Raw genomic sequence first — 26,986 nt, 5'->3', positions numbered from 1 at the left:
CACCATGAAAAGTATATCAAACTTAAGAGTACAAATATATTCTCCTATGTGACAAGTTAGGTTCATTTAGTTTTGTTGGTTGTTATCTATCCTAACAGTTAATTTATTAGTACAAAATAAATTGTAATCTAATTAATTGAGTGGTTTTCTAGAGGGATTTCTTTTTGTTACTACAAAATTAGAGTTAAATACAATTACTTTGGATACAAGCCAAAGGTATTTGGATGGATATTGTTATTCTTGTTACTATAATTATAATTCTATTTGCTTATATATTCTCATAGCTTTTGTTCTTGACTAAAAAAAAAAATAATTACTACATTATGATTTTTTGTTGATGTAAAATTCCCTTTCCCAAGCTAGCAATATTTTCATTGTACAGGTGTTGCAGCGCTCGTTATGAAACAAGCAATCGTGCTTTCATATTTCTCAAGGTACTGAATCACTTGTCAAATGATCTTGCCAAATTATTCTATGCATTTTTCTACCATTGGGACCATTGTCATATTATAGGTGCTCATATTCCTTATGTTCATTTATTAACTTGCTATGTTTATGCGGCTTCCATAGCGACAGTGAAAGAAGGAAAACTATTTGCATAGTAAGTTGGCATCTACAACCAATAGGCAAACATGTTCCCAAGTATCTCTCACAAAATTGGACACAACCCTAATGATCCAGTTACCATGAAGACATATAGACCACATGACCAATCAAACATAATATCAATTGATGAGGCCCTTGAGAAAGTGCATTGCTTTTGTATTAATTCATTCAACTTCAAAGTTGGTGATTGCTTGTTTGACACCGTCCATGTTTTACTTCATGGTCGAAACATGCCAGATGAACTTTGCAATGGGATTGTCAACCACTTCTTGCATAGGCTTCAAAATGGTTTGGCCATTGGAATACATTCCTATGTACTTGATTTTATCATTGTGAGAACTAATATTATTTCAGCAGCAGTTCAATCTTCAATTTGCATAAATTCCTTTTTGCTCATTACACTGGCATTAGAGCTGTTTCCAAGGTGCCTATTACAGTGGTATCAGAGCTTACTTGCAAAGTGTTTGACAAAGTTATACTTGGTAGGTGGCCATTACAGTGGTGTCAAAGCCATTATAGTGGTAAATGTCCACTACAATGGCATAAGAGCCATTACAGTGGTATCAGAGTTGCGCATTTTAGTGGTATCAGAGCTATAAGTCCTACAATCCTGTGGAGGTCTTATAGGGAATTTGGAATAGTGAGATAGAGGGAAAAGTGTTTGACAAAATGGTCAGATGGTTACTGGGTACATTAGAGGTGGGGCAGAATTTGCAACATAAGCATAATAGGCAAATGGATATGATGTTGCAACTTATGGCTAGACAGTTGGGCATCAATATTGAAGATTTGTACGTTGCTCCATTGCAGGAGGTAGTTGATTCCTCAAGTGGGATCAAGACACATATAGAGCTACCCAACTATGATGTTGGTGATGTGGGCATTTCAGCAGAGTCAGTAGATGTGGGTTTACGCTCTAGTATTATTGATTCACAATCTGGTGTTGAGTCATGTGTGTAGAGTTAGGAATCCAAATATGAAGCTTTGTCAGGAGATGGTGATGCAATAATAGTGGGATTAGGAGAATGCGAGGATATTGTCATATCAACAGCCACTTTTGTGACAATTGAACCATCCAATGAAGAGTTTAGCAGTATGCATGTAGTGGTTGATGTATGTTCTAATGATGGCACACATGTTTATTATGACTTTTCATCAACTACAGATTCGGTTAAGATTTGTATTGCAGCAGTTGGGAAGAAGAGATTTCATAGATCTTCTATGGAGCCAGCTTCTAGTGACTTTTTGACTTCTACATCATTAGCTCAAGTTTTGGGTGCTAGGCTACAAGACATGTGGTTGGTCTTGATGATGCTGGTTTGTAGTTGGTTTAGTGTCCACTGGGATGTCACATACTACTTCAATTGGGATCCAGGTGGAGGTTGGAGCTCATTGTGTCATTTTAGATTAAGGTGAAAATAGGTTTTGAAGGGGCCCTGAAACCCTTTACATGAAAAAGAAAGATATACCATCAAGCCCTACCAGGTTTTAAAATGACCTGAAACCAGTTGAACATCTAAACCAGGTTTTACTGGGACCTGAAACCAACAGATGTGTTCACAAAAAGTAACAAAAAAATAGACTAGAACTTGGAAAGTAAACAGACTGGAAAGAAAAGCAACCAAAAAAACCTTCCAGACCAATAACCAGCGAGCCAGTGCCACAAGCCGCTTACCACCACAAAATAACTAGTCAGAACAGGGGAACTTAAGATTTTCATTTTGCTTTGAAGTTTCCCTTATGTGACCAAAGGTTCATATCTAAAGGGGGAGCAGAAGGCTTAGATCTCTTACTCTTAACCGCTATCCACCCATCCTCAATCTTCGCAGCCTTAGAAACCCAAGCCTCAGAGGAAATAGAACATTAGAACTCCAGGGGCGCCGAAACCTCAACAATCTCCCTATGAAAATCAGATGACAACTGGCTCTTAGGAAGAGAATTCAAAACGAGGGTAGAGACCACCTCCTCTAGCACTGGCTCCAAATGAACGCTAGGAGAGACCTCAGCTACAGAATCCACAGAAGTATCCAAGGATTGTTTCACCGTATAGTGCTCAGAAGAGGCCCTTGACCACCAAGAAGGTGGTCACCTTGATATAGACTTCCCATCAACACACCTAGCAGCAATGTGACCAGTCAAGTGTAATTCTTGCAACGAAAGCGGATACCTTCGAAATCCAGCATTTGTGTCCAAGAACCCCTTGGGGAATCCAAGCAAATCGCCTTAGGGAGGCCCTTAGAAACATCACACTCAACAAGAAAATGTGCATAGGTCGAGTGGAAAATATCGGACGTGTTAGAATCCACATATAAGAAATCACCAATAGCATTCCCAATAGTTCCAGAAACTGAATCATGCCAAAGATGTATCAGGAGATTCAAAAGCCAGACCTAGAGAGGGAACTTGTTAAAGGACTCTGAAAGTGGATCGAAATCCATATGCCACGGTTTGGCCATAAGTGGAAATTTTCCCTACCAGGAAAAACTATTATGACACAAAATAATCTTCCTGTCATTAGTACTTTCAAACATAGCTATAAAGAAGCCTTTTGCACATGAAAAGATGTGGATGTTATTGTCTATAAGTGGCACCAATTCTTGGAGATCTAGTCATGTAGATCAGCAAGAGAGGGCCAATAACCTTGGGAGTAAAAAATGGCAGCAAAAGGAGAAAGCTCTTCTACCATGTGCAATATATCTTCAACTGATTTTTGGTCAAGAGAAACCTTAATAGGCTTTAAAGAACTTACAGACGTCACATGAGAGGGCTCAGATGAAACAACATGAGGGAGAGCTCCATGAATAGCAGCTTTGAAGGCAACCACATTTGCAAAAGTCCTTCCCCCCGAACCAAGAAAACCTGAACGAGGAGCAGGAGACCCAAGAACTGAACGAAGGGAAGAAGCCTTATCCCCAGCTGCAGAAGAAGCCAAGCGAAGTGCAAATAGAGCCCTAACCCCATCCGCAAATCGACGGGAGCAGAGACCTCCGCATTACCGAGTGTTGAAGTAGGAGGAGCGCCATGAGCGAGAGATCCAAAATTTTGAACGGGAGATCTAGAGTTCCGAATGAGAGCCATGAGCAAGAAAGTTAATCAAGGAGTTCATTGTGTTGTCGGATTGCTTGAGGACAAGCAATTTCAAGGAGGGTGGATTGTAATGTCCCCACTTTAGCAGTTAAATTGATTTCTTATAAAGTCATAAAATAAATTAAAGGGTGACTTTATATTTAATTAATTTAATTAATTATTGTATTGCAAGGAGAAGCTTCTAGATAGTGCATTAATTATTGGAAGGGGTGGAGCCTCTAGTAATTTAATTTTCTAGAAGCACAATTAATTGTTGTATTGCAAGGGAGGAGTTTCTAGAGAGTGCATTAATTGTTGGAAGGGGGAAGCTTCTAGCACTTGCAATTAATAAATATTTGGTTTCCTTCTAGAAGGGTGAAGGAAAAGGATAAATAGGGGTGAGAGTCTCATCGTTTAGCATTGGATTTTTGTGAATGACATTTGACAAGAGCTTGGATGTGTGAATCACATATCTTTCTTGGCAATAGAGGACATTCATCTTCTCTTCATTTCTTTGTACTTGATTTCATCATTTTTAGAATTCATATAATTTCAGCATCGATTCAATCTTTAGTTTGCATAAAAAATCTATTTCGGCCGTTGGTTCAGTTTTTTGGGCATTTCTAGGGTGCCCATTAGATGAGGGTTTTGGCAACAGAGGTCAACAAACATGGCGAGGTAGTCCTCTAGGGTGAAATATTCTTTACGATGGCTTGGACGTTCGTTGAACATCTCCATATGTGTTTGGTCCTCAACCCAGAAAAAAACATATTTGCATTTCAACAAAGACTCGTCTCATCTTCTTATATTGATACATTTTCATGATGCTAACCCAATAGCTGGCCACTATGAGCCCATTTTCTCAAGAGTGGGCACACCTATTGAGGTCCAAAAACTGCAACTAGTACTCCCAGACATAGAATGTGATGTATCCACCACTTGGGACATAATTGTGGATTCATTTAATAGACTTGGCCTCAATCAACTTCTAACATTTTCCACTTCATGTGGTGAAAGCATGTTTGCTGCCATAGCTTTCTTGCTTGAAAATTGATTTGATGTAATATCTTTACGCTTGTTTCTAGCTCAATCGTTAGCAAATGCACTAAAATTGAATCACAAATTTGCATTGTAATGTTTCCAAACTGTCCAAAAACCTTCCACAATGCATAACAACAACCTCGTTGAATTGTAGTTGCTTCTATCGAGGCTCGGACTATCGTATGCTAAAACTAGCATAGAGGGTTATGAATTTTTTGTATTATGGATTTCACACACTTTTGTTGATGCAACTATACATGTATGGAAGGCAACTCCACCACATAAAGCTTATGTATTTAGCCACTGCCCCAAATCAAGAAAGCTCATCAACTTAATTTGCTTCAGAACAAACAAAGGACACTGTCATTACGAACCACTTCAAGCAACTGAACAATTGCTAAATGACATGAACAGAAGCCCAACCATGCCAATTGAAGTTATGCCTAAGATGTGCAGTAAAGAACTCAAACAAATTCTACTCAACATGTGTTGAAAATATAAACGTTCTGAAATAATTTACAATAAAAATGAATATAAGTCATTCATTGCAAAAATTGGAAGTATCAATACGCAATATGGAAATATACCAAACATCCATCGATAATGTTGATGGCAATAGAATTAAAACCATAATTGGACGAAAAAAGTCATACTCACAAATGAAAAGAAGATGTCCATTCTATAAGACAAGACCATGTCGTCGATCCAAAAAAGAACTCCAATCAAATCCAAAAGAAAACACAATCAAAAAATCTATTAACCAATACTTGAAAAGTATTAAGGACACTCCTACACAATCATGTACTTTTTGTGAGATGTTATATTTCCAAAAAGACATTTACACAATCGACTCAACAATTTTTCATGCTCAAGTCCTTGTTGCTAATTGATACACGTGAATAAAAAATTTCATTAGGTCACCCCATTTGCAAGAAATGTGTATAAGCCACTACAATTGGCAAGATCTCGTCTTTTGCAACTCCTTGGAACATCAGGCATAATAACCATATTGATGTTGTTCACTTCTTGACTACTTTAGAAGAAAGAGTTGTCTCCCTTCGCATTACTTTTGCACAGATTAGACAACTAGGACACAAAAGAGCACAATGTAGCTTGAACAGTACAATCATCAATGTCCTTGTGGATTTTGACAAGGTCCAAATAGCTCTTCCTAGGCAAATTGATGTAACTAAAATAGTAGCAGTGAGGTTAAAACACAAGGTACAATATGAAAATGCATATGGGCAAGGCAATGTTAGGCCTGCTTGTGTGATGAATGCTTTAACAGTGCTATCAAAGACTCCCTTGTACATACAAGAAAAAATTTCAATAAACAAAGATTGGGAAGTCCTTTTTGTCTAAAACAAAGAGCACAACCAAGTGGAAGTTGAAATTGAAACAAACATGGATGACACCTTGTCTGACTTTGAAGACGAACCTATTACTGAATCACTCATATAGTGGTTTAATGATCCCCATTCAATCAAAGACCTAGACACAACTATTATTGATATTGCACCATCAGAAGGGTTTAAGCCTCTAAGCTTATTCCAATATGTCTACTCGGAGGAAGTGAATTTCCCTTGCTTTTCTATGGTTTTCCATGACCAAAGGACATAAATAAAACATTTACCTATCAAAAAATAGCAAAGTGGGAGATCATGCATAAGGACAAAGAGTTTGCAACCCATATATCTAATATTTTCTTTAAAGCCATAAAAAACATTATTCCCCAAATAGCTTCATTATTATGGGTTTGCATAGAAAAAGTTGAACTAAAAGGTAGAACATTATGTGCTAGAGATGTGCGTAATCTTGATAATCTAGAGAAAATATTATGATCCCCCTTAGGGTTTAGATCCCTGAAAAGAATTCAAACATTTCTTGACTATTTGGAAAACACTTGAAAAAACCCCGTACTATACAATTGCTACTTCAACCATAGGTTCAATGCATTCTATAATATGATGTTGAAAAATCCTAAATTGTTTGGCAAAGTGTGTGTAATGGGCACCTACCGGCTATAACTTCGTGAAACACTTTGCAAGAAAGCTCTGATACCACTATAATGAGCACCCTGTCAATGCCCAATAACTGAACAAACTAATTTCTTTGCATAGATTTCAATCCACATAACATGAGCAAGAAGTAATTTATGCAAATTGAAGATTGAACCTCTGCTAAAATAACATTAGTTCTCACAATGATAAAATCAAGTACATAGCAATGTATTCCAAAGGGAAAACCACAAGGGAATGACGTCTAGAATGTTACAAGAGAGGATGAATGTACTCTAATGCCAAGAAAGATATGTGACTCACATCCAATCTCTTATCAAATGCAATTCACAAAAATTCGATGCTCAACAATGAGACTTTCACCCCTATTTATCCTTTTCCTTCACCCTTCTAGAAGGAACTAAAACATTAATTAATTGCAAGCACTAGAAGCTTCCTCCTTCCAATAATTAATGCACTCTCTAGAAACTCCTCCCTTGCAATACAATACTTAAATGTGGTTTTAGAAAATTAAATTGCTAGAGGCTTCCACCTTTCCAATAATTAATACACACTCTATAAGCTTCTCCCTTGTAATACAATAATTAATTAAATTAATTAAATATAAAGTCACCTTTTAATTTAATTTATTTAATGAATTTATAAGAAATTAATTTAATTTCCTCTTATGCTCCACTTAGACTTTGGAGAACGTGAAGGCTAAAAGTTGGGGTCATTATAGTGTGTGACTACTTTTTTGTCACTAAATTTCAGAATCAAGGAAATGAACATGTTAATACCATGCTTTGGTAAGAAAATGCACCTGTATATGGGCATTGTAAAGACCATGAAATAGAGCACTTTGTGGATACATATGTCTCATGTGATTCCACATTGCTTAATGAAACTCTTATGAAAATGCAAACACACCATCATTCATAAACATGGAAAAAATACAAGACCTCTAGCTGCCAATTTACTTTTCCCTTACCTCCTATGAGGAGGACAACCATATTGCAGCCCTTGCCAACTACCAATGGGGAGCTCAAAGATAGGGCAAAAATATTCTTCAAAGAATTAGAAACAAAACACTATACAAGAGACATAACTTTTGATGAGTTCCTTCATGCATTTCAAATAGAAGAAGTGGACTACCTTCAAATGTTACAATCAACATTGTCACAGAAAGTTGTCTTGTTAAAATGACATCCTACTGATGTATGGATCAATGTATTCTCTATAGAAGTGCCGCCATTATGGTTTGCAAATACAAATATGCAATTCATACTAGATGCATATGTTGCTGCATCCTATTCTAGCTCGTACACGACTAAGCAAGATACGACAGTATCCCCTACATTTTGTTAGTGACGAGAGAAAAGTACTTATGCTTACAATGAGAAGCCCCAATACATACGCCAAAAAGGGAATACATTACTAAAATACTAATGAATGTTTAGTCGTTAGGTCGTCCACATTGTTCTCTCATTTTCATTAACTCGAAGTTCAAGGAAAACTGTTTTCATCAATATTGCACCTCTAGAGAATAGAATCTCAATGCTAAAGTCATATTCGAAGCGATGGTTTAGATATATGATAAGGAATTAGATAGTGATCCCTTCAAAGTAAAAGGCCTCATTGTGGCTTCGACAGGCAAAGCCACATTTAATGCCGGTGGTATAAATGCACGTTCCATCTTTCACCTTCCATGCAACTCTTCTAGGATGCTACCACTAGACTTGAAAATTAGAACAGTTGAAAATCTTTCTTATTGACGAAGCCTCATTAATTGGCACTAAAATGTTCTACAATATAGATGGAAGGCTCTGTCAAATCAAGTATATGCCAACGAAACCTCTTGGTAACATTGACATTATATTTTGTGGTGACTTATACCAAGCCCAACTTGTATGTGATTCTTGGATATTTGAACAACCAATAATCAATAATTGCAACATTCCATACACATTTTGGTTCAATAATGTCCTTTGCTTTGAACTTCTAACTGTAGATAGGCAAAAACATACACAGTTCATCTCCATTTAAAATCGTGCTAGAATTTCTCAACAAACTGATGAAGATATATCCTATTTGAATAGAACATGCTTGAAGCTTGCTCCCACTAATCCAAGATTGCCATACTTATTTCAAACAAATTCAGTAGTTGAACAACACAACAAGAGAATGCCTGACTACTTACGTACTAAACTCCATGTATTTGAAGCCATATATAAGAAGGACACTCCAGTTGACAACATCAGTTACCAAGTTGACAAGTCTTCCCTACCCAACATGATCTACCTAAAAGAAGGATCATTGGTTGAGCTAATCACTTGAAACTTGAACACACGAGATGGTCTAGTTAATGGTGCTGATGGTATTTTTCAACTGCATACGTCTAATGAACAAGATGTTCTATGGATTCATTTTACTGACCCTGTAATTGGGAGATTACGATGGAAAGAAATGCAAAGGCTCTACACAAACTCTACTTTGCCTTCTTGGACACCAATCATAAGAATAGCTAGATAAGTCAAAACAAGCACCAAAATAGTTACAAGAATGCAATTCCCACTTCAACTAGAATGTGCATGAACTATTCATAGAGCGTAGGGGTTGAAAATGGATGTAGTTTCTTTTGACCCTTTAAAAGTCCACCAACATGGCCTCGCTTAAATTGTCTTGTCTCGTGTACGTGATATTCATTTGTTGTATCTCATGTATAAATTGGAACATAAAAAATTTAAAATGTGTAAAAAAGTCGAGGAAGAAATGCAATGTTTACACACTTTGGCTCTTTAGAAAATTTAATACAATCTTCAATCAACACCAACAGACTATTTCATGCTATGTTCTTTGAACACTCGAAGCTTCTCATTGCATGCATTCGACATATCCTATGATCATGACTTGCTCTAAGAAAATGTGCTTTGCCTCCAAGAGACAAGGCACAAAGTTCATGGACGTATTGATTCCCTAAACACCAAATTTAGTTACCGCTCATCATCGTCGATTCATGGACTCCTAACATGTTATGCACAAACAATTACATTGATAAAACATGATAGTTTCACAAAAAAAATCTTGAATCTATCACAACTGATCTGCTATATCTTGAACATACCTTGTGCATCACAAATCTCTACCTCACATCGGGTGCACCCATTAGAAAACTACTAGATCTAATAGAGAAGAACACAACCACACTGCTACTGAATTGTAAACTCTTCATTGTTGGAGACTTTAACATTGACATGCTACAATCAACAAAATCTCAATCCACTCTTGTCAAGTTTATGCAATACCATAAAATAACCCAAGTTGTGAACACACCAACGACACAAGCTGGCACTTTATTGTATTAGATATGGATACAAAATATTGACCCAACTCTTCCCACTTTCACTCGACTAGATGCCTACTGGCCACATCATTTGGCAGCATCCTTACGACTCCCCCTTCAGCACAAACAACAACAATAAGCTTAGAAGTAGGGAAATTCACCATAGCCATGGAGTTCTTCTCAGAAATTATTTATCTTCCATCCTACCTCTCAAATATGTTCTATGCCTCTTCTTGAAAAATACAATTGATAAAAATAAATAAATATTAAAAACCATATTCTTGCGTGTACAACTAACTTTTTTCCTCTATAGAGGTAACAAATTATCATGTGTTTATATCCTTAACTATGCACTTTCTGTTATAGTCTTTCACCATCACATTTATCGCTTATTCGAATTACTCGGTGTTGAATTATACTATCATGATTTCTCCTCCATATGTGAACCTCTGTCATATCTAAAATTGTCCACATGTTGGAAGTCATTTTGATGGGTCACACTATTTCCTACCTTCTATAGAAATGTGTAGATTTAGATTGTGCTTTTTAATGTTTTTTCCATTTACATCAGCATGCCTCAGTAATGTACTACAATATGGTGTTTTTCTTTGCTAATGGCATATTGCTTTCATACTGCACAACCTCATTTCCTCTATTCAAGGAAACTGAATCGAAAAATATTTTAGTTGCAAGCTAGATCTTATTCAGACACAGTCTTCAGTTATGGAAAATGTAAAGTTCACATACTTGTGCATAGATGGTTCACATATTTTTAAATGACTCGATTGCTTACGTATATTTGAAAAGCCTAAAAGTCCACACAGTTGCCCTCTCTACAGTCTTTGTACTTAGTATCTTCCAAACATGTTTCACTGCTACAGAGGAAGGTTATTGACAAAGCCACAATGGATGCATCAAAAGAAAACAAAGCAGACACACAATGGTATTGCCATTGTATAGTTTGAGTTGTATCATAATCATTTATTGCTTTTGTTACATACTTTATTTAGTGCTTACTTGATACTATTCACTTAAGACTCAATTATGTTATGCATTTGTTCAATAGGTCGCCAATGCCTCTACATGAAGGCAATTGCCTAGTTGATGGAGACAATTCAAGCACAAACCAACAACAAAAAGTATCCACCATGTCCCAAGCACCTTCTACAACAAAAAATAACCTAATCTATAAGAAACGGGCTAACGCTGACTCAAAGTACCATCAACTAGATTCAAAATTTGATTTCTTCATTCTTTAGTCAATAACATTTTGTACCTAACCTCCAAAGCTTATATAATATTAATTTGTAATACTAAATTTGATACATGTTTGTCAATAGCCCATCCACATCTTCAACTGAAGTTGTTTGCTAATTGCAAGACCAAAAAAGGTAAACATTGTAGTACAACCCTCTATTTCTCCTTACAACTCTACCTAGACTGCTTTATCTAAAATTTCTCATCTTTCTTGCATATAGGCTAAAGCCATCACAACTTTTCCCATCAACCATAATACAAATCTGCACATCCCTCTTTGCACGTGCCTTCGAAGGTGATATTTTTGTCACTTATGGACCGCCCTTAGCAAAAGATTTTGACAACTCATCAAAACCACAAATTGCTCATGTCGACCTCGTAGACAGAGTAGGCCAAACAAAAATCACTACAAATGTTACCAATAAAGAAATAAAAACACACTTTCTGAAGCCCTTGCCTAGTTCAAGTATATGCTTATCAGATTTCACAATCAGGAAAAGAGGCCAATTTGAAAGAGGTGATGCTGAATATTGTCTCCTAATCACTGCAAGAACATATCCAAACCATTGGAAAAGTTTGTAACCACCATAAGCTCATGCCCAATACTACCATTTCTCGCCTAGTACAGTCAACAAATCCACGGCCTTTCAAAACATTTGCGATTCTTGTTGTAGGTCATTATCAATCAGGATTTGAAATTCAATTCCATATTAAAGATGGATAAAATATATATCACACAACTATGGTAAGATTGTTGCAATAAATACCAAGTAATTTCTTCCTACTATCATGCTTTGAACTTATGCCTATGTTTCCCCTAACAACTTGCATCTTTTTTTAGGCGATAGTTTCAGACAACTACATTGCAGCATTCACAACACTAAAACAAATATTGGCCTTATCAAGGACACCCCTTCTCCTCCTAAAGAATGTCATTCGGAGTGGACCAATTGGTTCAACTCTGATAAAGTCAACTCCATCAACATTTATCAACCTGCTAAATGATGCACATCGAAAAGCTTCCTTACAAAATTTAGCTTCCTGTTGAAAACAGGTTAGTATCAAGATCAACTAAACTTTCTATCTCACAACTATTCTAGAATTTAACTACCTAGTTCAAACTAACTTAGCCTTCCTTACATTTTTTACAACTACTACAGATATCTGGAATATTAAAGCCAAAGAAGGCATATCTCCCTCCATACCAATTACTCTGCACTACTTGTAACCACTCAGCTGTATCATAAAAATTGAATTGCCATCAACAAAAGTGGCAAACTATCTCACATGTGCAAAAGACACCACATTTGCATATCAACCTTCTTTACAATGCACTGTGGACAGTGATGAAGGCATTTCTAATTGCATCATGAATGGAAAACTTGTTGAACAACACATTCTAGAGCTTGCAGAAATATCAATCCACAATTATGAAAAAAAAATGTCCACAATTGTTCACCTGTTACTAACATTTGAGATTTATGGAACTTTTACAATATCAATGGATGATACCATACAAAGTATTGCAGAGGAACAATGTAAGTTAAACACACTACCTTGGTTCTCTTCTACTCTACAGATTCATATTACAACACTCTTGTCTCGCTTTCCCACACAACCTCACTTTCTGTTCCCTGACTTGTAGGGCCTATGAATGCAAAAGGCTCCCATGCTCAAAGCCAATCAGTGTTATACTAGGTATGAGAAATTATCCTACTTCTGTTAAATACAACTCAACCCACAATTAATCACAAATTTGATTCTCGACTCTGTTTTGTAATCATATTAGGACATGTCAATTTTTGAAAAATATATGATATTTGTCAGTTTACAATTTCAACTCAGAGTTAGTCATTAACTTTGGCAAGACGTAAATACATAAAAAGAAATTCATATTTTTCTATACCTCATTCATCATTTTTTTGGTTCATAAATTAGTTAAGTTTTGTCATTTATAATGTACATAATATTTAGGACTTTTTAAAGTAATGGTGTGAAGGGTCCTTTTCTTTGCCAAAACTGGATCAAAAATTTTATAGATCATAATGAAATATTTTATTCTTCTGTAGATTATGAGTAGCAAATTTTTTAACGATTGTATATTAACTCCCAAACCAAAGATGACTATAAGCTACAACGAGTAGTTTATTATTTTTTAATTATTTTTTGTTCATTTCCAAAGCTTATAAGATCCATATTTGGATCATTTTAGACAAAAATAAATTAAATTTATGAGGTTAGGTCTTCTCTTTGAGATGATCTACAAATAGGGTTTTCTAGGCTTTGAATAGGTAACATTAGGGTTGGTTTAAGACTGTTGATTATAAATTATAGAAGCCTCCACTTCCATTAGAACAACCTTGAAGACACCTTAACCATGTACAAAACATTTTAGTTTTTTTTTTAAAATAAAATAAAATAAAAATCTTACACTTTTCCTTCTCACATTTCACTATCCTCAACTCTGGATCGCGCCACCTTGTTCACATCCTGAGTCTAAACCTGAAACCTATTCAAAAGTGCATTTTCCTTCATAATTCCTCGTCTGTATTTCCAACTTTTTCTTACATATCTACCAGGTAGTAGCAAGGACACAAACATTTTCTACTACGTGAGTGCTAAAGGTTCCTATGCAAATGTAAAATATTATTAGAATATTAACTAGTCAAACAAATGAATCTTTACACAGGCATACATATCCTATTCTCTCTAATACCAAATGTGAGTGAATAATAAAAAGTTTGATGATTCATTGATTAGCAGAGGAAGAGATATAGGGCTAACAATGTAGCTATGAAGTGATATAACTATTATTACATAGTTAGCCATTGTAATTATGCCAATAATAGAAACTCAAAAGACAACAGAGGAGATTTTTAAGAAACGGGTGCATGAGAATGTCCAAAAATGTAAAAATGGACTTTGACTATAATCATAAGTTTCATATTAGAAATATCCTTTATAACTGCATGCTTTGTAGACAAATTGTTTTTGATATGTAGAAGAATTTTAGAGGAGTACTGAAGTAAATCCAAAGCTTACAAAGCTTTAGCGATATCAAAAACCTAATTGGAATAGGAAAAAAAAACATGGCATCAATAGTAGGAAGAGACCATACACCTCTTTGAAACTGTTGCAAAGTTGTTTATTTTCTTTCAGATTTGAAATTTTGGCACTATATTGAATTTTGTTGCACTAAGTTGATGGTCAATGTTCCACCATACATTACTATTAGTCCTAATTATAACCTGCTTGGCAGGGACTCCCACTGCCACTTTGTAGCTTTTGTTCATAATAGATCAATCTAATATATATGCTTACTATTCTAACACTCAAAAGGCAACATTTGATCTTAGGCTACTTGCAAAACTAAATCCACTGAGACCTTCATATTTTATTATAAAATATAAAATATGAATTGGTGGTGATTGCATTTAGAGGCGCATAACCTATCAATGTGAATGATTGGAGTGTTGATCTCCACATCTCATTATACAATGTGGAGCCAAATCAGATAATTCATCTTGGATTTCTTGAAACAACAGCCCTAGAAAATTGCTCGAACCAACAAGTTGGCCAATTTCATCTAAAACCTAGAAAAAGCAACAGTTAGCCTGGTAGTCTCTCAGAAGACCATGAAAAACCTTTGGCTTAGTATGCCATTAGAGCTACACTATAAAAAATGCTGGAAGAACACAAGAATTCCAAGTTTATACTTACTGCTTAGCAATATTTCCCTCTTGACCCACTAATGATAGTGATACAAAAGTTGATACTCGTGATTGAGACCCTTAGAGATAGATTTCATTGTTTCACAGGTGTTTTAGATCGGTCTAAAGTAATGCAATTACTAGGAGCTATCATTCCCAACTTCTCCCCGACTTACCCACACTGATACCTCTGCTATTACTGACAGGCTCCATCCACTACTTATTTTTACGTATTATAAAAGGTGTTCTCTTTTTTTTTAAACCCGTACTCCCACCTCTGATATATAATGCTTTTTGCAGAAAAATGAAGAGTTGTTCCTGCCCAGTCTTATTTCATTACAAGAGTGAGAATGGTATGACCATGCAAGAGGACGACAACATAATATTAAGGTTTTCTTATTCAGATATTTATCATTCAGATCGAACATAAATATTGATCTTCCTTTATATTAGCTCTATTGTCCTACTGGCTTTTAAGGCCAAAGGTTAGTGCCCTTTCAAAACACATTCTTATATTGTTAGGCATAGGGATTTTTCTTTGTAGTTCACATTAGGTATGCTAAGTTGCATTTAGACATGGAACTATTTGAATCGGATGTCCTTAGATTAATTGGATGATGGATGGGAAGTGGAGAGGAGGTATATGACAAAACTTGCCATAAATGTTAACTCCTCCTTCGCTTCAAATTTTTTGTTCTTAGAAAGCCTACTTAAATAAACACTATTTATTAAATATTTTATTGTTGAAGAACAAATTTGAAAGAATAAAACATAAATTTAGCCCCCTAATTGAAGCCACTTGGATCCACATCTTCTATCTCCCTTATTTATTATTTTTACAGATAAAATTGCCATCCAACTAGTAATTTATAAGGTAGGAAAGAAATTAAGTCCATGACTAAACTATTTTGAGTAGGTCAACAACGGTCATTAAGTTAGTAACATAATTTTTAAATTTTGTCATAATATCTATAGAACTGTATTCTCTACTAATTTTTTTCCAGGTTTGTGTGCCTTAAAATTTTTATTTTGAATTCAAGGGCTAGCTTGCATATTGCTACATCATTACATGTATGATAGATGTGGAAGGTGGTTATACAGGGCTACATAATGCAAAGGGTTTTTTACGGAGGCAAAGTTTGTTCCTTTTATCTTATCATTGACGTGTTTTGGGTTTAGTTGGGTATTCCTAATTACATAAAGCTAGTTAAGCTTCTTTCTCATCCTCCATTTTTTTTAAATTGGACATTATAATTATAGACAATGGTGGATTTAAAAATATAATGGATAATTCATTTTTGACATGGTTTTGAATCTTCGGGAAGCTTGTGACTCATTTTAATTGCAATGCATTTTCTTCAATTGTTTATTACACATGTTGTGAAGCATGTGACCAATTATCCTCTTATATACATGTAGCTTCAGTCATATATTTGACCTAGATTACAGACAATGTCTGGTAGTTTCACACTTGAAGTATGACACACCCAAAATTGTAGGCCATGATTAATTGTACCCTTTCAAGAAAACTATTAATGTGCTTTGGTTTAGATGTTGAATTTCAGAATCTGTCTCTTGTCACCACATTTAGAATTGAATGTTTTCTATTATAGGAAATTATAATGCTTGTAAGCATTTTCCAGATGTTTAATTTTCCAACCACATTGGGGACATAGTTTGGCTCCAGTGCCACATCATAGGATTGCACCTTGTCAATTGAGGTAAGATTTTGCTATGTTCCACTTAATCTTATATTTGGAGACCGTGCCTAATGGCTGCCTTTCCAATGTGCTTTTCTTTTTAGATTGAGGTGCTTCGCATCCAGAATTCAACATCGTATGTCTCTAATTTTTACACTCATAGGCCATTGTCAATTATTTCCTTCTCAATCACTTCATGATATACCTTTTCTTAAATGTGGAGTCCTAGGACTTGTACTTTTTTGTTTAAGGTATGCCTCACTCAGAATTTTATGCAGTATATTTTAGAATTGTACAAATTTGAAAATACATGAGGGAAATTTTAGGGTTCTTGTTGTTTAACCCTATCGAGTCTATTATGCCCTTGTGTTGCATTTTTTACAGTGCAACCTAAGAGAGTGTCACCTTATCAAACTTCAACTCACCCCAATAAGCAAGTCCATGGCCAATTTTCTATCTTATAAAATTATTGAGCATTTGGGTCCCAATATGTTGTGCCAATAAGATAAGCATCTATTTTGGTGATTGATTAAACTAGAACCTTTGTGTATAATGTTCTCTATAATGTTCGTGGAAGGGGATGGAAAGTGTGATGAATCCTATTTGGTCATTCCAAGTATATAATAAACTATTAATAATATAATAAAATATTATATTAATAATGAGTCAATATTATAAGTTAATATATATTTATTAAATATCTATTCAGATTTGAACAATATATTATATTATTATATTTGATAATAAATCACTATATTTAATATTCGATATCTTATTATATTTTCTTTTACCATCCTTTATTTAGTTTCGTTGAAATGTGCTTAATTACACACATGATACTAAGAAGTCTTTTTGTGAGGATCTTTATTTTAATAAAGATGACACAATTTCAATCTAGAAGTAAAAATCTCAAGTTTTTCACATTCAATGATTCATTTTGGAGGATTTTTTTGGCTTTTAAGTGTTCTCCTCAGAGTGTGAGCAGTTGCTCTGGACTATAAGCTAGCCATCCTAAGAGCTCTCCATGAAAATCAGTTCAACTAGTAGAAATCTCCATATATGGGACATATCTTTTGGTTTTAATTTTAGGTAAATTTATCATTTGTTCAAAAACTATTGACATACATAGAGATTCAACTCATTTTCCCAATCTATACCTACTATTTATAAACTTGTGGTTCAGATTGTATAACCGTAGAACTAATTCACCATCACAAGAAAGGCATAGATAATGCCCGAACCACATAAGTTAGCTCTACCCTATGAGGCATCCAAGTGTTTCAAATATCTTTGATATTCCATATAATTAATTTGGTGGAAGTCTCAATTGAAGTTTGAACAGTAGATTCTCCCTTAGAGGATTTACAGACCACCTAGAGCACATTTAACCCTGAGATAATTAGCATAAAAGACAACCACCTAGAGCACATTTAACCTTGACCTAATTAGCATAAAAGATTAAGCTCCCTACAATTGGAAGTTATGCTTGTGTCACTGTATTTGATCTACCTCCCTATGGAAACCCATCATTTCGTCCATTAGGCAGATTTCTTGCAGAGATAGACTTCTACAAATAACTAACAATGAGATAAGGCTCTTTCTTTCCAAGCACTAGATGTCTCATTTCATATAATTGTAAGAGAAATTTGGTTACAAATAATTTACTGATTACATTTTTTTGATGTCCACAATTTTTTTCAAACCATTGGACAAGTGATCTTTGCTATTCTTTTTTGTTTGAGGTCTTCTTTTACCTAGAAATTTTTACATTATAGATCAGCTGCTTACTTGAAAGTTGTTTGTGTCAGATACTATATGTTTTATTTAAAGAATTCCCACCATACATATTAGGATTTTCTACATTTGATGTTTGGCAAGACAATAACAATTCCCTCCCATGAGGATTCACTACAGTTCATAAAAATCTTATATTTCTCTTCCTTTTTATTGTAGGAAATGTTAAGGCAAGGGTTGGAGAGAAGTGCAATTTATCACAGCAGAACACTAAAAAAAGTTTGTTTGAAGATTCAGACTTCAACACTGCTAAGGAAGACATAAGCATTACACATAATGTCAAACCTTTGAAAAGTTTTCTTACAAAAATGTCTCTAACTATCTATTTTTTGTACATTTTGAGTCTTACAAATAAATTGACTACCATAAATTATAGTCTGTGAAACTGCTACTATTTCTTTCAAGTTTGCATGCTAACAAAACTTATACTTAATAATATTACTGATAAAATAGATAAAGCATTCCTCTATATGGTTCCTCATTATTAAATACTTTGAGATAGTCATTAGTTGTTCATCTCTGAAATTACTGTTAAGATTCAATGTAGACATTAGAAATTTAAGTTCATGCTCTAAAATTTTATTTATATAAATAATTTTTCAAAATTATACATGAAGTATTCCTATTAGAATTTCATTTTATTTGATGATGAATTAGTATTTCGGGAATAGTTATGGGTATATGATTTCTTAAATCTATGATTGTCTTTTTCTTGTGACGACTTTGCTGCTTGACCATTAGTGTAATTTACAAATATCAACAACAAACTTGAAGATTGGGAATATTGATACATGCTTCTCCTACTCCATTATTCTTAAATGTTAAACTTTTAGATTGATGATACTGATACACACTTCTCCCGCAACATCATTCTTAAATTTAGTCTGAAATTTTACATTATCTTCATTATTGAAAAGAGTTTTATTTTTGTAAATGATACAAGCTAAATTTAATCTTTGTAAGTATAGTTTTTCTGTATACAATGAAATACACAACATAACATTAAGCTACCTCACGTTTTTATCTAAGCTTGCACTAATAGAGTTGTATTGAATAATGGGCAATCCTTTATTGAATAACGGAAAATCCTAAACTAGAATTGTTTGAACAGTTTTTAAGTTGCTTTTTAAGTTGAAATAAAGCAACTTGGTAGGACATCTAAATTTCAAAACCTTATCAGCTATGGAGAAGATGGTAACTGGTTTACCTAAGTTGAATAAAGATCACTCAAGCATATGAAAAGGATGCGCTCTGGGTAAGAACACAAAAAATCCATTTCACGATAGCACTAGAAAAACTAACAATGTTTTGGTATTAATCCACTTAGATTTATGTGGGCGTAAGTCTGTTCCTTCGCTTGAAGGATTTTGGTACTATATGTTTTCTTACAGATAAATTCTCTAGGAAATCTTGGATTTACTTCTTAAAGTGTAAAGAATTAGAAGAAATCCTTAAGATATTTAAAGAATTCAAAACCTTAACTAAAAACTTATCACAACACAAAATTAAAACTATTAGGACTGATAATGGAGGGGAATATACTTCACATTTTTTTAAAGAGTTGTAAAGAAGTAGGAATTAAAAGGGAGTATAACATTCATTATAACCCATGACAAAACAAGGTAGTAGAAAGGAAGAATAGAACAATTATAGAAGCAACAAGAGCTATGATATTTGATCAAAATCTAGAATATTATCTTTGGGCAGGAGCCTCTTGTACTGTTGTCTATATTCAAAACAAGAGTCCTCACTCCTACCTTAGAGATAAAACTCCTGAAGAAGTCTTTACTAAGGTTAAACCTAAAATAAGTCATCTTAGGATTTTTTGGATGCCCAATATATATACATGTTCCAAAAGAAAAGAGAACTAAGTTAAAACCCTCCAGGCTGAAAGGTATTTTTGTCTAGTATAGTCAAACATTTAAAGCATATAGGATTTTCATACTCGGTCAGGAAAACATTGAACTTAGTAGCGATGTAATATTTGAAGAAGATGTAGCATTCAAAAGAGCCCTAAGTTTTGGAGAACCCTCTCCCTAACCTAGTTCTGAAGAAAATATTGAAGCTAAGTTTCAAAGGGAGAACATTGAATAAATTGAAGACGAAGTTCAAAATCTTAATCTTGAGGAAACTCAAAATTCAAAGAAAAGACCACTTTGGGCTATTAAAATAGTAGAAGAAGCACAAGACTTCGTTGCACCTTCTGCAACCTTCAGAGAATGCAGAAGACCCAAAATATTTTCTAGTTATACAACAAACATGAGTGATTTATCTAAATTAGAACCTACCAATATTTCAGGATCTATTAAACCTACATCTTGGAAGGATGCTATGATGGAAGAATACCAATCCATTATTAAGAATGATGTTTGGGAAATTGTTCCAAGACCTAAAGGAAAATCCGTTGTTTCTTCTAAGTGGATATTTAAAATCAAGCACGCTGCTGATGGTAGCAACAAAAATATAAAGCTAGATTTGGAGCTAGGGGATTTTTTCAAAAAGAGAAAATTGATTATGAAGAAACCTTTGCTCCTATTGCCAAATACACATCTGTAAGAGAAGTCTTAGCTATTGTAGCATTGAAGGGATGGAAAGTACATAAGATGGATGTAAAAAAAATATTTTTGAATGGAAAAATTACACAAGAGGTGTATTTGGAGAAACCTGAAGGATCTAGAACTCATAACCCTAAAGTTTTTTTTTGCAAGCTCAAAAAAGCTCTCTATAGTCTCCAAGGGCTTGGTATGAAAGAATTTATATGTATCTCACTTGTTTAGGATTCTAAAATGATGAAGCTGATCCAAATCTCTATCTTAAAAAGGATAAAGATGATATGATAATATTGATACTATATGTTGATGATTTACTAATAACATGTGATGATCATCTTATAGATCAATGCACGAAAGATGTAATGAGGGAATTTGAAATGAAAGATTTAGGACTCCTTCATTAATTCCTAGGACTGGAAGTATGAAAAAATTCTGACAGCATCATACTTAATCAAGGGAAGTATACATTAGACATCGTGAAGAGATTTAGAATGTGGAACTGCAGACCTATGTTTTCTCCAATGGAGACTAATCTACATAAACATAAGGAAGCACCAGTAGAATCACCCTCCATAGTTTCTACTATTTACAAACAGATGATTGGGTCTCTTATGTACTTGGTAAATACAAGACCTGATATTTTATTTATTGTTAATGCTTTAAGTGAGTTTATGTGTGAGCCAAAATGAGATTCACCTAGTTGCGGTCAAACACATCATGAGATAATTACAAGGAACCCTTAACCTTGGGCTCAAGTATGAGAAAGTTGAATTGGAACTACATGGGTACAGAGACTTAGATTGAGCTAGAAGTGTTACTGACGGGAAATGCACTTCTAGATGTTGTTTCAATTTAGGGTCAGCAATGATATCATGGATATTCATAAAACAATCATCAGTAGCACAAAGTTCCATAGAAGCTGAATACATTGCAATAGCAATAGCCTCTCAGGAAGCAGTTTGGCTTAAAAAGTTACTCGTGGGATTATTTGGTCAAGAAATGAATTCTATGATTATTCATTGTGATAATCAGAGTTCCATCAAGTTTTCTCTGAATCAATTTTTTCATGACAAGTCCAAGCATATTGAAATTCCTTACCATTATGTAAGAGATATGGTAGATAGGAATATTGTAAAATTAGAGTACATTTGCACTACAGATTAGACATTAAATATTCAGACCAAACTTCTCTCACGACTGAAGATAGATCACTCCAAGAAAAAACTTGGTATGGTAAAATTATAATACATTTGTATTCTTTAAATTATTAATAAAATTATTTTATTGTTAGGCTATTGACTGTTATGGGCTCCACCATTTGTATTCATTATTTAAGAGGTGACAATCTCTGAGATAATGAACCCTTGTATAATAGACATTACGAGAGATGGCAATTTCTTAGATAATGTGTTCAATAGTAGAGATCTACTGTGAGAGCTAGATGAGTTCAAGCACATATTATGATGTAGACATTTCTATGCCTATGAGTCACAACTTAAATAAAGGAAGACTTTTATTATTCTTCGGAGTTTATCCTTTGAATTGGTAGATCTTAACTCGAGAACGTACTGTGATATAGGCCTGCCAATACCTATAAGTCACAACTTGGATAAAGGAATAGTGTAATCATTCTCCATATCTTATCATGTATATTTCATTTTCATGCAATTTTGTTATTAGAAGTGATAAGTAATATCAAAGGTATGGTAATATGACATAGTATCATGTGTTCAATGATACCACATGCTTAGAGGATTTAGATAGATATAGAGTATCAATCTATGCTTATTCATCGTAACAGAGTCCTAGGATGTGGTACCAAAAGTTTGATACATATGTGTTGAGTTTTGGATTTGTGCGATCTAAATCTGATCATTGTATATATTTCAAATCTGATGGTGATGGTTTCCTGGTTATTGCCTTGTATGTCGATGACATGTTGTTTATTGGCAAAGGAAAAGGTTTGATTGTAGAGTTAAAATCTCAACTCTCAATAAAGTTTGAAATGAAAGATCTTGGTGCAGCTAGGCACATTCTGGGAATGGAGATTATAAGAGATAGACGGAACAGAAAGCTTTGGCTAGGCCAAAGTAAGTATGTTGGTACTATTTTGAAAAGATTCAATATGCAAGATTCAAGACCATTGAGTGTTCCGGTTACTATGGGAACAAAGCTTTCTAGCTCACAGTGTCCTACATCCCCATTGGAGATGGAAGAGATGAGTCGAGTACCATATAAGAGTGCTGTTGGAAGTTTGATGTATGCTATGGTTTGTACAAGACCAGACGTTGCCCAAGCAGTGGGAGTACTTTCTCGTTATATGTCTAATCTAGGAAGAGCACATTGGGATGCAGTAAAAAGAGTTTTCAAAAACTTGCGGGGTACCTCAGAGTACTCAATATGTTTTCGTGGAACAGGAAGTGAGCATTCCTTGGATATTCGAGGCTATGTGGATTCAGACTGGGCTGGTGACGTTGATAGAAGAAGATCCACCAATGCATATGTGTTTACGTTATTTGGTGGTGCAATCAGTTGGATGAGTAAGTGACAGGCTGTGGTCGCTTTGTCCACTACTGAGGCAGAGTATATGGCAGCGACTCATGTCTGCAAAGAAGCCATCTGGCTGAAGAGATTGTGTTCGGATATAGAGTTCAAACAGGGTGCAGTGACAATTTATAGTGACAGCCAGAGTGCAATTTGCCCCCGACTTCTCATGCGAGGACCAAGCACATTGATGCACAATATCATTTTGTGACAGATATGGTCGAGGATGGCAAGGTGAAGCTGGAAAAGGTAGAGACTTTGGCGAATGTTGCTGATGCATTAACTAAGCCCGTGAGCACAGAGAAATTCAAATGGTGTTCAGAGTCTATGGGCCTCTCGGCCCCTAGCAATTAAGTCCATGATATTTCAGATCCCCTGACTCTTGCAAGGTGTTCGACAAGTGGGAGAATGTTGAGAAACATGTGTCTCAACCTTGCAATCTTTTCCTGGAAAATTCCAGAATTAGTTTGTGGGAGTTTTCCACTTGTTTATGCATTGGAAAGTGGTTAGTTAGTTGTTAAATGAGTCTTGTCCTTAGTAGAATATATGTAGGCTATTTTTAGAGCCTTGATGACTCATTTTGTGACTTTTATGGGGGTCTAGACTAAGAGACAAAATTGTGGACGGGATTACTATTTTAACCTGGTTGTTTTTCATATTGGAAATATAAATGTCAAAAATGGGTAACGTGTGGCATGGTAGTTTTGCTCATGGTTTTGTAAAACCATAAGTGGTTTCCAGGTTGTAAAATCACTATAAAAGGAGGGCTTAGGGAGGTGTTTGTGTAATTGAGTTTAGTTTGCAAGACTGGTCCTAGAAGGAGTCTCTCCAAGTTCGAGTTGTGGTGATGCGCTCCTGTAAGAACTTGCATTGCAAGTGTATTGTAATCATCTTGGTTTGATAATACATTGTGCGAGTTTTGGAGGGTGGGGTTTTCCTCGAGGAAGGGTTTCCCCACGGTAATCACTGTGTTGTGTGTTCTTTGTTATTTTGATTATGTTATTATGCATTTCGTGAGATCTTTGCAATAGTTACTTTGATTTGCATAATCGTCCACTCAAAGATTAGCGTAGAAAGCGATTGCGCGCACCTTTGCTTTGTTACAGATTCAATCTCATAGTTGCTGGCAATGGCGATCAAAAAGCAATCTTCACTCCTGGCACTCACCATTCTCCTTATTTGTTTCCTCTGCTCTCCCGGCTGCGAATGTAGAAGAATAATAAAGGAAAAGTATTACATGGTTGGAGGGAATACATTTCTTATTGAAGAGGGGACGGATTTCAATGCCTCGGCTGGTAGACCAAGCGAGGAACTGTCGTTCCAAGAAGAAAAGAGAGGACGAGCAGATCTACTAATTACTCATCTCAATGTAGCCTCCAATTCAAGTTGGAGGGATGTGTTGATACAAGGGCTTCAAAGGGATAAATATCTTGTTAATCGCATTCTTACCAGTTTTACTCTAAGCAGCACCAATAATGCTACATCCTCAACTGCCTTCAGCACTCCTGTTACATCTGGGAAGGAAATAGAAGGCCCAGAATACACTGTAGAAGTTTCCATTGGAACACCAGCTCAGAAACAACTGATGGGAATTGACACGCTGAGTTCCCTGTCATGGATTCAATGCAACCCGTGCGAGGGCTGTGCTTCCAATGTGAAGTTCCCCATGTATGTCCCAAAGCAATCCTCCTCGTACAAATCAGTTGCTTGCAAGCTTTCCAAATGTCCACCTTTAGGATCTGATCCCAAGGACTTCCAATCAAAGTGCGACAAGTGGGGCATCTGCACTTACGTCGACACCAACGGTCTGGCCCAAGGATCAGAGGGTGATTACATCACAGAGACTCTGAAGGTGGGAGGCAATAGCTTCAATGAATTACACATGGGATGCGCCTATAGCTTTGCCCCAGCAAGGAAGTTTGCCACATCCGGGCATTTAGGGTTGGGAAGGGGTACACTTTCCCTTGTTTCTCAGAAGGCAGGTGGGCAGTTCTCCTACTGTCTTCCCAATTACCTGTCTGTAACTGCAAAAGGGTCGCTGAGTTTAGGGATTCCATCCTCTGTGAAAGTGTTCACACCCATGCTGAAAGAGCCCCAGTTCGCTTCGAGTGCGTACATCTTGGGACTGGAAGGTGTTAGCGTGGGAGGCGAACGATTAAATGTTAACTTGCAGGTGCCTCGTGCTCTGCCAACAATAACGTATATTGACACTGCCGTGATGGCTACAGAACTGGTGAAACCCGTGTACGATGCTCTGCGAAGTTCATTCGAGCAAAAGATGAGGACACGTGCACCAGCTGTTAAGCCCGCCTCGCCATTTGGAGAGGTTCAACCTTGCTATCAGTTATCCAGCGTAACAGCTGTGAAAATCCCAACTATTACTCTTCATTTCAAAGGCAACGCCAACCTCGATATCCCAGCTGTGGGAACTCTACTTCAAGTTGCCGAAGATGTTGTGTGCTTCCCCTTTTTACCCTCTGCAAATGATGCTGTCAACATCATTGGGAATGTTCAGCAACAGGGTATTACGGTGGCTTTCGACAATGCAAACAATAGGGTTGGCTTTGGCCCTGGTTCGTGCTGAGAATCCTTTAATACATTGTAATTGTTCTTGTCAACTTCGGTAAATAAACAATAGAGTACCGCGTCATTGTACTCATCAATTAAAGAGTCACCACATAAATTATATCATTACACTATAGTTTAAGGCATATGTTTGGGACGAGATTTTACCTTTCTCTTAAATATTAATTTATAAATTTTCCTATATTTTGATTTAATTAATAAAAAAGAAATTATAACAGGAGAATAAGAAAACTATAAAAGTAGGTAAAATTAAGCTTGAAGGGAAATTCGTTAGATCAATTGTTGCACTATAGAAAGAAGATGGAACTCGTTTTATAAATTTAGCTTGGTACAACTTTCCCGAAACATGTTGCATGAGTAGTCATTTGACTTTCATCCACCATACCCAAGTACATAGCTACACTTTGTAAACTTTATTTTGTTCTATCTTGAGGAAACTTATCTTGAGTGCGAAACAGGAACCGTTGGATGTTTGAGCAGGAAATAGTAGAAGAACTAGTGGGTAGAACCTTCCACCTTCATCTATTGTATTGTGTGCCCTTTGCCTTAGATGAGTTGAATTTTACCAACAACAAGGTTTTGCTTCCAACCCATTGTAAATTCCTAAAATTAGATGTAGACTCTATTCAAGTTAACCTTCCATGATATAAATAGTTTTTCTGCCCACTCTAAAAATATGCTTAAAATTAACACAGCCAATAGAACAAAAATATGCATTTGAGGATCACAGATGGCCTCTCTTTTGGTTTCTTCTTGCTATTGGAAAGGACAAGGCTTGTAGAGGAGGCCG

At 35.5% G+C, this 26,986-nt stretch overlaps 1 protein-coding gene across 1 annotated transcript; it reads left to right on the top strand.

The window, feature by feature from the left end:
- The first annotated feature begins 24,847 nt into the window (after window positions 1–24,847).
- Window positions 24,848–26,194, top strand: LOC149535995 (aspartyl protease family protein 2-like). Its single transcript, XM_089806212.1, has one exon. It carries the CDS (start codon window positions 24,848–24,850, stop codon window positions 26,192–26,194), a length of 1,347 nt encoding a protein of 448 aa, XP_089662338.1.
- Window positions 26,195–26,986: the final 792 nt, after the last annotated feature.

The sequence above is a fragment of the Cupressus sempervirens genome, chromosome 10 (assembly GCF_028749045.1).
Source record: "Cupressus sempervirens isolate cs-2001-9-10 chromosome 10, ASM2874904v1, whole genome shotgun sequence".
In the NCBI taxonomy this organism is placed as follows: domain Eukaryota; kingdom Viridiplantae; phylum Streptophyta; class Pinopsida; order Cupressales; family Cupressaceae; genus Cupressus; species Cupressus sempervirens.
Note: the sequence above shows the minus strand (reverse complement) of the source record. Positions and strands in the feature narration are given on the sequence as shown.